The 12,403-nt window shown below is 50.0% G+C and overlaps 1 protein-coding gene across 1 annotated transcript in view; it reads left to right on the top strand.

Annotated features, from left to right (window-relative positions):
• The window catches only part of LOC134910365 (transmembrane channel-like protein 1), a 155,311-nt gene that overhangs the window by 110,324 nt on the left and 32,584 nt on the right, over positions 1 to 12,403 (top strand). Inside the window, exon 17 of the mRNA XM_063918346.1 lies at positions 8,222 to 8,347. Coding sequence (XP_063774416.1) covers positions 8,222 to 8,347 — 126 coding nt within the window. The remainder of the gene's footprint in view (positions 1 to 8,221; positions 8,348 to 12,403) is intronic.

The following is a 12,403-nucleotide window of genomic DNA, read 5'->3' as shown; positions in this document are numbered from 1 at the left end:
CACAGCAGGGAGGGGGGGGGGGGGGATGGGCGGACACAGCAGGGAGGGCGGGGGGGGGGATGGGCGGACACAGCAGGGAGGGCGGGGGGGGATGGGCGGACACAGCAGGGAGGGCGGGGGGGATGGGCGGACACAGCAGGGAGGGCGGGGGGGGGTGGGCGTACACAGCAGGGAGGGCGGGGGGGGATGGGCGGACACAGCAGGGAGGGCGGGGGGGATGGGCGTAGACAGCAGGGAGGGCGGAGGGGATGGGCGTAGACAGCAGGGAGGGCGGGGGGGATGGGCGTAGACAGCAGGGAGGGCGGGGGGGATGGGCGTAGACAGCAGGGGGGGCGGGGGGGATGGGCGTAGACAGCAGGGGGGGCGGGGGGGATGGGCGTAGACAGCAGGGAGGGCGGGGGGGGATGGGCGTAGACAGCAGGGAGGGCGGGGGGGGTGGGCGTAGACAGCAGGGAGGGCGGGGGGGGATGGGCGTAGACAGCAGGGAGGGCGGGGGGGATGGGCGTAGACAGCAGGGAGGGCGTAGACAGCAGGGAGGGCGTAGACAGCAGGGAGGGCGTAGACAGCAGGGAGGGCGGGGGGGGATGGGCGTAGACAGCAGGGAGGGCGGGGGGGATGGGCGTAGACAGCAGGGAGGGCGGGGGGGGATGGGCGTAGGCAGCAGGGAGGGCGGGGGGGGATGGGCGTAGACAGCAGGGAGGGCGGGGGGGGATGGGCGTAGACAGCAGGGAGGGCGGGGGGGGGATGGGCGTAGACAGCAGGGAGGGCGGGGGGGGATGGGCGTAGACAGCAGGGAGGGCGTAGACAGCAGGGAGGGCGTAGACAGCAGGGAGGGCGGGGGGGATGGGCGTAGACAGCAGGGAGGGCGGGGGGGGATGGGCGTAGACAGCAGGGAGGGCGGGGGGGGATGGGCGTAGACAGCAGGGAGGGCGGGGGGGATGGGCGTAGACAGCAGGGAGGGCGGGGGGGGATGGGCGTAGACAGCAGGGAGGGCGGGGGGGATGGGCGTAGACAGCAGGGAGGGCGGGGGGGATGGGCGTAGACAGCAGGGAGGGCGGGGGGGGATGGGCGTAGACAGCAGGGAGGGCGGGGGGGGGATGGGCGGAGGACGGACACGGCAGGACGGACACAGCAGGGCGGGCGGCCGGGCACAGCATCGGAGGACAGACACAGCAGGGCGGGTGGGCGGGCAGGCGGAGGACGGACACAGCAGGGCGGGTGGGCGGAGGACGGACACAGCAGGGCAGGCGGGCAGGCGGGGGACGGACACAGCAGGGCGGGCGGGGGGACGGACACAGCAGGGCGGGCGGGGGGACACAGCAGGGCGGCCGGGCGGGCGGACACAACAGGGCGGGCGGGAGAAGTATAAGAAAAATAAGAAAGGATGGCATACATCCTGCCGGCTTCCTCCGAGCTGCGGCTATCTCCTCCCGCTGACACTCCTGAAGGGGACCCGGCTTCTGCTCCGTCGTTCTCCTTCCCCAGTAAGGCTCCCTCCGTCGATCACGTCCCGCGATCTCCTCCGGGTCTTGTAGACGCTCCCTCCTTCTCGTCCTCCCGCCGCCTGCATCTGTCCTCGTCATGCACGAGACACTGCTTCCCGCGCTCTCCTCGTGCACAACTTGACAAGCTCATCTATGTTCACCCCCTGCTGGCGGCCACTGCGCAGGCGCAACAAATTGAAAAGCCCTATCTTTAAAATGGGGCATATTTTACTTAATTAAAAAAAAACTATAACTTTTTCAAAAACCACAACCCCAAAAGGCACTACACTGGGACATACTCTATCTAATAAAACAAACCCCAAGTCTTAATTTGTCCTCTATCCTGAGTTATGCCTTCCCAAAAAAATCCTCATTCACTCTATAGGAAAACCATGTCAAAAAGCCACAGAGGGAGTGGCAGAAAAACTGACAGTTGGAACTTTAGCTTACTCTCAATTCCTCATTTTTTATTATTTTGCCCTGAAATTTGGCATGCACCAGCGGGTGACGATTCTACACGTCCATGCCAAATTTCAGCTCGGTACGTCCAATCAGTTTTGAGGTGTAGCCCCTCAAACACCATGCCCCCATCTCAGAAGTTCCCTATGGGAGAATTCCGTTTGTTCGATTCAGCCTTAATATAAGGGCACGACCGTGCCCTTATAATATATATATATATATATATATATATATATATATATATATATATATATATATATATATATATGTATAGATAGATAGATAGATAGATAGATAGATAGACACATGTATATTGAATTTTTATCCCAAAAAGATTACATCATCATAACCCACATAAAATAGCAAAAATCAACCACACAAAAGCACAACAGATGCTATCCGGAAGTGTCATGCGCTCCATAATAATGGAAAGCATGTTACCAGGTGGAAGCGCTGTTCCTCCACTGGTGGAAGCAGCAAGTATGGAATACCGGAACACACAACAAACAAAATCCGGAAGTGCTATGTGTTCCAAAAACTGGACTGAAAGGCTCAAACCATAGTGGGTGGCATAATCAAGTCCATCTGTTAAAGTGAGGCAATCATATAGGAGGAGCCAAGAATTCACACCCACCAATCAAAATACAGACACAAAACATATATATATCACATCATGGAAACATAATGATAAAGGTAAATAATAATAATAATAATAATAATAATAATAATAATAAACTAAATATATTTTAAAAATATATAAAATAGAATACTGAAAGTAAACAAAATATAACTATAGCAAAAAATATAAATATAATATTCTCACATTGCACAAACATTCATTTATACAGTCATAAACACACACTCAAGCACACATAAATACATACATACATACATACATTACATACTGTACATACACAAGCACAGACAAACCACACATACAGTGCATCCAGAAAGTATTCACAGCGCTTCACTTTTTCCACATTTAGTTATGTTACAGCCTTATTCCAAAATGGAATAAATTCATTTTTCCCCTCAAAATTCTACACACCATAATGACAACGTGAAAAAAAGTTTTTTTTGCAAATTTATAAGGCTGTAACATAACAAAATGTGGAAAAAATAAAGTGCTGTGAATACTTTCCGGATGCACTGTACGTAGTATACATACATACATACATACATACATACATACATACATACATACATAAGCACACACTCAAACATACACATTTAGACATACCATGGGCTGAGGTAGATGGGTGAGGCACTGCGAGGGAGCTGCTGTGGCTGAGCATGAGCAGACAACAGCTTCGACCGGATATGCAGAGAGCTGCAGAGCTCTCTATTGCTGCAGCTCCCGTCTTTTGCTGAGACGGAGACACAGCTGTCTATGCCGCTAAAATAAAAAAATTGGCTCATTGGGGGGATTTCTAGGTACTCAGAAACCCCCCTGCGTGCACCACTGCAAATGGTCACAGAATCTGCAGGTGGCTGCAGCCCATGTTGGGGGATCAGGACATTGCGCCAATATGTCACTTATGTATGGGGGCTTTTCTAGCAGATTCCAAGTGATATTTTCAGTAAACGACAAAGCCCCATAACTAGCGGTACAATACAGATACAATAGAGAGACTCAGGGGTCTATGTAGTAAGCCTTAGAGAGAGAGATGAAGGGAACAGAGATAAAGTATCAGCCAACCAGGTCCTAACTGTAATTTTGCAAAAACGGGGGTAAATGTACGATTCTCTGATGTGGGGTAGAAATGGTATCAGCGCACGTTACGTGCACTAATACCGCTTCTCCCCCATGCATGACTCTAGCGGTACAAGCAAGGAGACAGGGGCACTATGCACCCATGTCATTATTGGCACTGCTATCTTTTAGATAGCACTCCGAAATGCAGGGGCAATGTATGGGTTCTGGGATAAATGGTTGACCTAATTAAGGTCGACAGTCATTAGGTTGACCACTATTGGTCAACATTAACATGGTTGACATGGGAAAATGGTCAACACAGGACATGTCAACGTATGAAAAGGTTGACATGGAATTTTTTTGGTGTAGTTTTTTTTCCGTAACATGGCCAAGAACCCAAATTAGTATACCGCGTCCCCTTGCATGGCGAGCGAACCAGTTTACTGTTCCCAATCACAGTCCTCGTGGATGGTAAAGTATGAAAAAGTAAAAAATCTATTTAAAAAAAAAGCCATTTTGACCTGCCACATGTTGACCATTTTAATGTGTCGACAATTCTCCCATGTTGACCATGTTGTTGTCAATCAACAGTGGTCGACCTATTGACTGTTGACCTAAGTAGCGTCAACCTACCATCCGCATACCAATGTACGGTCAGGTTCCAACACCTGCAGCTATCGGTTTCGACAGCTGTAGGTGTCGATGCCCTATGTCCACAGCAGGGATTGCACTGCGGCGGGTGCTGATTCTGGGATGCACACGGGATATCTCATATGAGTAGCAAGATCCCACACATGCGCAGTGGAGCCGGCCGGGCAGGGAGACACAGCGCATCAGCACTATGCTCCAGTGGGTATCAGACAAGATGATTATACATCTTGTCGGATTGGCTTCCTGCTTTGCAGCAGGAAGGGTTACAGCAGGACGATCTGTACTGCTATAATACATTCTCCTCCTAACCCTGTAACATGGCAGTTACTGTAGGAGCTGATTGGCTGGTACTTTGTCGCCATCCACTTTATCTCTCCACAGGCTAAGTACATAGGACCTAATTCAGACACGATCGCTGCTGTGCGTTTTTGTATGCACCACAATGCGCAGGCGCATGGGTCCACAGCATCGGGGAGTGCCGGGCAGCAACGGCATGGTGCGAACAAAGCAATCGCTCAGGCGATCGCAAGGTGACTGACAGGAAGATCGCAAGTTGACTGACAGGAAGAGGCCGTGTGTGGGTGGCAACTGACCGTCTTAGAGGCGTGTCGGGAAAAACGCAGGAGGATCCAGGCATTTGAAAGGAGGTTTTCTGACGTCAGCTCCGTCCCCGATCATCGCAGCGGCTGAGTAAGTCCTGCGCTGTGCAGAGACTGCACAAACTTCTGTTTGTACAGCTCTCTGCACATGCGATTGCACCCCTGCACAGGAAATTCCCCCTCCCCCTGTAGGCGGTGACTACCTGATCACAGGGATGCAAAAAACGCACCCTAGCGATCAGGTCTGAATTACCCTCAAAGACCCCTCAGTTTTGAAAATTAATTCCTTAAGAATGGTACGGGCATCAGTGACTATGGCTAAGTTGTCTGCTGACAATTTTCCTGTCTGTAATCAGAAAATTCACAGTAAGTATGCTCATATAGACCTCTATTACATGTAATTGTCATACCAGGGATTTTCACTTACATATTCAGAGTAAAGCAAATAACAGCATGTTGGTCCAACTGATAGGGTATGGGTCGTTGGGTCAAGGGCCGGTGCAAGGTTTCCCAGCACCCTAGGCAAATCATCAGCAACCTCCCCCCCCCCCAAAAAAAAATAATAATAATAGATTGATTGATATATATATATATATATATATATATATCAATCAATCAGAGGCGTAACTAGGGATTTTGGAGCCCAGGGCAATATCATTAATGCACCCCCCCCCAAAAAAAGCGAAGGTTAAAATCTTGCGCGCGCGCTCCGGAAGAGGGGCCGTGGCCACTAAACAGGGGGCATGTCCCTCGGTGTAGTAATACCCCTTATACTCTCTAGTACTGGTGCCCCTTTCACCTTGTAACACACTGAATGAGCAGACATTTACCTTGTAGCACACTGAATGAGCCGACATTCACCTTGTAGCACACTGAATGAGCCAAAATTCACATTGTAGCACACTGAATGAGCTGAAATTCACATTGTAGCACACTGAATGAGCCAAAATTCACATTGTAGCACACTGAATGAGCCGAAATTCACATTGTAGCACACTGAATGAGCCGAAATTCACATTGTAGCACACTGAATGAGCCGAAATTCACATTGTAGCACACTGAATGAGCCGAAATTCACATTGTAGCACACTGAATGAGCCGAAATTCACATTGTAGCACACTGACTGAGCCAAAATTCACCTTGTAGCACACTGAATGAGCCGACATTCACATTGTAGCACACTGAATGAGCCGACATTCACATTATAGCACACTGAATGAGCCGACATTCACATTGAAGCACACTGAATGAGCCGACATTCACATTGTAGCACACTGAATGAGCCGACATTCACATTGTAGCACACTGAATGAACCGAAATTCACCTTGTAGCACACTGAATGAGCCAAAATTCACCTTGTAGCACACTGAATGAGCCGACATTCACATTGTAGCACACTGAATGAGCCGAAATTCACCTTGTAGCACACTGAATGAGCCGACATTCACATTATAGCACACTAAATGAGCCGACATTCACATTGTAGCACACTGAATGAGCCGACATTCACATTGTAGCACACTGAATGAGCCGAAATTCACCTTGTAGCACACTGAATGAGCCGACATTCACATTATAGCACACTAAATGAGCCGACATTCACATTGTAGCACACTGAATGAGCCGACATTCACATTATAGCACACTGAATGAGCCGACATTCCCATTATAGCACACTGAATGAGCCGAAATTCACATTGTAGCACACTGACTGAGCCAAAATTAACCTTGTAGCACACTGAATGTGCCGACATTCACATTGTAGCACACTGAATGAGCCGACATTCACATTATAGCACACTGAATGAGCCGACATTCACATTGTAGCACACTAAATGAGCCGACATTCACATTGTAGCACACTGAATGAGCCGACATTCACATTATAGCACACTGAATGAGCCGAAATTCACATTGTAGCACACTGAATGAGCCGAAATTCACCTTGTAGTACACTGAATGAGCCGACATTCACATTGTAGCACACTGAATGAGCCGACATTCACATTATAGAACACTGAATGAGCCGAAATTCACCTTGTAGCACACTGAATGAGCCGACATTCACATTTTAGCACACTGAATGAGCCGACATTCACATTGTAGCACACTGAATGAGCCGAAATTCACCTTGTAGGACACAGTGTGAACTGAAATTCACATTCTAGGCCTGAAGAGAGATGGGGCATTAAGAGGGAGAGAGGAGGGGGGCTTGGCATGAGGAGAAAGAGGCATATGGGGGGAGAGAGCGCAAGGGAGAGAGGCAATGGGGAGAGATTTCAGCAGAGGAGAGGTGCTCTGGACAGCAGTTACACATCCAGACTGTACCTTCAGGTGGGGAGGCAGCTCTGTGGTGTCACATGCTGGGCAATCCGGTATTTGCAGTGCTCAAATGCTTCTGGACCCCGCAGCCCAGCAAAACATTATGCGGCCATGGGGGGGGGATATAAAATAAGCGGGAGGAGACGCAGAAGGCAGGAGGAGGCAATGCGGGAGATTAACGGGGATAGGCAGAGTTGCGCAGCGGCTGATCCAGGAGTCCAGGACAGACTCTTAAGACTTATACTGTCCTGGACTCCTGGATCAGCCGCTGCGCAACTCTGCCTATCCCCGTGAAGTGAAGAGGAGCCGAGCCCGCTTGCCTGTGTACAGCTCCGGGAGCGTGACGCTGTCACTGCGGTCACGCTCCCGGCTCCCAGCACCAGCACACACATGACGGAGGCAGCATAGTGCGCCAGCGCGGTGCGGCGCTATAGTAACGGGCGGCAATAGCGGGGGCGGGCGGTGTCGGATGTACCTTTCCTCCCTGGGTGAATGTGCCGCCCCCGGACATCGGGGCGGGTATGATAAGGGAGGGGGAGTTAGCGACGCAGGCGCAGCAGTGAAGGAGCAAGAGGAAAGACACTGGTGAGCCGGGACGTGGTGGCCTTACATTTTTTTTTTTTTTAACTCGGCACCGCCCTTAAAGTGCCGGCGCCCATAGGCAGCTGCCTAAAGCTGCCTAGTGGTAGCGCCGGCCCTGGTTGGGTCGACTCAACTTAGGTAAACAGTAATTAGGTCGACCGCTGATGGTATACATGGGCATTGGGTCGACATTCAGTGGTCGACATAATGACTGATGACCTAAGCTGTGTCGACGTAACGACCATATCCCGACTGATAAATGGTATTGGAAATACAGCTAATGAAAATCTAACAATGATCAATTTTCTCACTTAACCTGACCATTTTGCTGCTTAAGAAGTCAAGTGAAATTCTTCCTTTTTTATTCGTAGTGTGTGGTCTACTTTATTGTATGGTTAATAATTAATGCATATTTTTTTATACTAGTGGAAAACAGAGAATGTTTGAAGTTATACAGGAGACCCTACAGAATGACTTCCCTGCATGGTTTGCAAAAGTGTTCAGCTTCGCCTCAAACCCAGGACTTATTTTACCTTTCATCCTGCTTATGGTGTAAGTATACTAATGAGAGGATAAAATATATATTTTTTATTTAATGAGTACAAAATATACCACCATTAGTCTGTTAACATTTTGCTATGCAAAGCAGGAGCCATTTATCAGCTCACACTGATTGGACAGCTGCCGCTAGGACCAACACCAGCTCACGCTCACACACAGTCTGTCTCTGCTGTCTGTATGGGCATGGGTGGTGAGCACTGGCGTCAGAAGGGAGGTGAAGGGGGTGCGGCCTGCACCTGGGTGTCACCTGCTGAGGAGTGACACCAAAGCGATGGCTCCTGCTCAGTGACAGGAGCCAGGTGCTGCACTGTAACATTACAGTGCAGCAACACGGCTCCTGTCACTGAGCAGAAGCCGGCACTGCAGCAAGAACACTCCCCGGTATAGACCCTCCACCCGGACCCCCGGCGTGAAGAAAACGGGGGTCGGGATGGCTAGCCACGCCCACATCCCACAAAGCCACACCCACATCCCACAAAGCCACACCCCTGGCCCATTAAGCCACACCCCTTCCCCACACTGGGTGTAAAGGGGCAGAGTGATGCCTCTGGTGGTGAGGTGCCTGCCATTGCAGTTTGGAGCAATAGAGCTGCACAATTCATGTAAGGGGAATAAATCAGGACTGAAAATATAGTGTTATGGATTGTTTGAGGAAGGGGGGCCCCAAATCAGTTTCTTGCTTAGGGCCCCATGAGGACTTATGGGCTAATTCAGGTTGGATCGCAAATCGTGATCCAATCGGAATTATTGTGTTCGCCCCGTGTATGCATGCGCCCGCACTTTCTGAGGGGGGGCAGCAATGCTCCATTACCTAGGCGGAGACTGAGCATTGAGGGGGTGTGGCCTGTAAATGGGGGCATGCTGGTGATCGCGGCGGCTACGTGACGTGACACGCAACTGACATGATCGGGGACATGGCAGCGGGCATCCTGCGGGCGCAGCTAAGCTGCACTAAGCAGGAGGCATACTTAATTTATTGCAATTTCTGCTTGTTGAGGGCGGGGGAGGCGGCGCTCAGCATGCTGGGCGGCCTTGCCCTGCGATGGGCGGCCCCCAGTATGCTAACAAAAGGATTGCAAATTCTGCTAATTACTTCTAATGCTACCAGGCGTGGATTTGGATGGAAAACCAGCCCGGGAAATTTATGGAAGCAGCCCTAATGGGGGCACGGTCTGTTGTAGGGATGGAGTCTGTTGAGGGGAAGGATACCTCAGGGTCTTGTTCTGAGGTATACGCAGTTGCAGCCCTCCTTGCATCTTTTGCTGCAGTTGTGTTTGTGACTTTATGCTAATAACACTACAATGCCCTTCCCTGGTGTACATCCATGCATACAGATATGCAAGGACTGAGATGTCCACTTTCATGTCTACAGATGCTGCAATAATGCTTTGTTCATCTTTAGACGTCACCATTTGTCGAACCATTGTAACTTTCACCAGCTCGATGCTAGGTGCAGATCATCCGTCTGCGTATGTCCAATGTGAGCAATGTCGCTATACGTAACAACTTCAGCAACACGCCCATACTACGTCATATTAGCCAACCCTCTATAATCACAGAGGAATGCCCAACACATTTCTAATACACTTCTTTGTGCGTTGTACTCAACTCTGTACAAACACCATCATGGTGCATGCATGCACAGTGCAAATCAGACGGAAGTGCAGATGAAAAACATTGCACAAGAATAAATAAAAAACATTTGCCCCACAGGAAAAACACAAATATTGGCCACCAGAGAAAACAATAAAACAAATTGGGCCCCCACAGGGAAAAAATATATATAATATAGCTTATGGTATTACAATTTGTTTCAATTTCCACTGCTGTTTGAAAGGCCCAGTGACACCAAGAGGTTTTTAAATTCTTGGCTCTATATATTCATTTATTTATTAACATTTATATAGCACTAGCATATTCCATTGCACTTTCTTTCAAAGTCGGGCTACTACTACTGCTATGACTACTACTGCTACTACTAATACTACTGTTTCTGCTGCTGCTGCTGCTACCACTACTACTACCACTACTACTACTATTATATTTGAGATCATGCCTAATTACTTCTATTATTATTATTACATTTTATTTATAGGGCGCCACAAGTGTTTCGCAGCGCCGTACAAAGGACAGTACAGGGAGACAAAACTTAGCATAACAGTAAATAAATAACAAAAATGGAGTGCAGGTAACAAAGAGCAACACAGTTCTCAAAACATAATACAGCTTAGATGAAAGTAGCGAAGGAGTAATCATTGTACAACTTGGGGCTGGCGGCCATAGATAGAGATGAGCCTTTACCAGCAGGAGAGAAAGCAGGTAAAGATGGTCGCTGAGTGAAATGTGTCAAGAAGAGGGTTTAGACAAGAGGAAAGAGGGCCCTGCTCTGAAGAGCTAACAATCTAGTGGGGAGGGGCAACAGACAGATGACATGAGGTGCAAGCAAGCAGGTAGGAGCCTGATGGTGGTATGCAAGCAAAGCAGAGATGTCCAAGGCATGGGGCAGGGGGATGGAGGAGCAGCCTAAGGACTAGGTTATGCATTGGAGGGATACGCTTTGATAAATAGGTGGGTTTTCAATGCCCGTTTGAAGCTTTGCAAGTTCGGGGAGAGTCTAATGGAGTGCGGGAGCGCATTCCACTGAAGGGGTGCAGCACGGGCAAAATCCTGAACTCGTGCATGGGAAGCAGTGACCAAGGCAGAGGAGAGGCGACGGTCATCAGCCGACCGTAGTGGGCGGGAGGGAGTATGAAGGGAGAGGAGGTTGGAGATGTAGGGAGCAGTGGAATTAGAGATGGCCTTGTATGTGAGGGTGAGGAGTTTGAAGAGGATTCTGTAGGGGAATGGGAGCCAGTGTAGATTTTGTTGAAGGGGAGTGACAGATGTGGAGCGGCGGGAGAGGAAGATGAGCCTAGCTGCAGAGTTGAGGACAGATTGGAGGGGAGCGATGTGGGAGCAAGTGAGGCCAGTGAGGAGCACATTGCAGTAGTCAAGTCGTGAGATGACCAGTGAGTGGATGATAAGTTTAGTTGCACTCTGGGAGAGAAATGGCCTGATGCGAGCAATGTTGCGTAGCTGGAACCGACAAGATTGCGCCAGAGCTTGGATGTAGGGTGCAAAGGAGAGGGAGGAGTCAAGAGTGACGCCCAGGCAGCGGAGTTGGGGAACGGGGGAGATGATAGTGTTGTCAACAGTGATAGAGATATTTGTAGGGGGTGTTGCTCTGGCTGGGGGAAAGATAATAAGTTCAGTTTTATCCATGTTGAGCTTCAGAGAGCGCTCAGACATCCAGGAGGAGATGGCAGAGAGGCAGCTGGAGACCTGAGAGAGGACAGAGGGGGACAGATCAGGAGAGGAGAGGTAGAGTTGTGTGTCATCAGCATAGAGGTGGTATTGAAGGCCAAATGAGTTAATGAGCGCACCCAGGGAAGAGGTGTAGAGGGAGAACAGAAGGGGGCCTAGGACAGAACCCTGAGGGACACCAACAGGAAGGATGGAAGGGTGTGAGGTGGTTCCGGAGGCAGACACAGAGAAGGAGCGGTTAGTGAGGTATGAGGTAAACCAGTCAAGGACGGTGCTAGAGAGGCCAACATTTTGGAGTGTGCGGAGGAGGAGAGGGTGATCCACAGTGTCAAAGGCAGCAGAGAGGTCCAGAAGGATGAGCAAAGAGAAGTGGCCCTTGGATTTGGCTGAAAGCAGGTCACTGGTGACTTTCACCAGGGCAGTCTCGGTGGAGTGGAGTGGGCGAAAGCCAGATTGTAGTGGATCAAGGATGGAGTGGTCAGAGAGGTAGCTTGTGAGACGGCTGTAGACCAGTCGTTCAAGTAGTTTGGAGGCAAAAGGGTTAAGAGAGATGGGGCGGTAGCTAGTGAGTGATGAAGGGTCGAGGTTGGCTTTTTTGAGAATAGGGGACACCAGAGCATGTTTGAATGGTGAGGGAAAGATGCCAGTAGAGAGCGATAGGTTAAAGAGGTGAGCAAGGTGGGAGCAGGCAGTGGGGGGGAGGGAGCGGAGAAGATGGGAGGGGAGGGGGTCCAAGTGGCAGGT

This window comes from Pseudophryne corroboree, chromosome 1 (assembly GCF_028390025.1).
Source record: "Pseudophryne corroboree isolate aPseCor3 chromosome 1, aPseCor3.hap2, whole genome shotgun sequence".
NCBI lineage: Eukaryota > Metazoa > Chordata > Amphibia > Anura > Myobatrachidae > Pseudophryne > Pseudophryne corroboree.
This window is presented reverse-complemented; position numbering and strand designations above follow the sequence as displayed.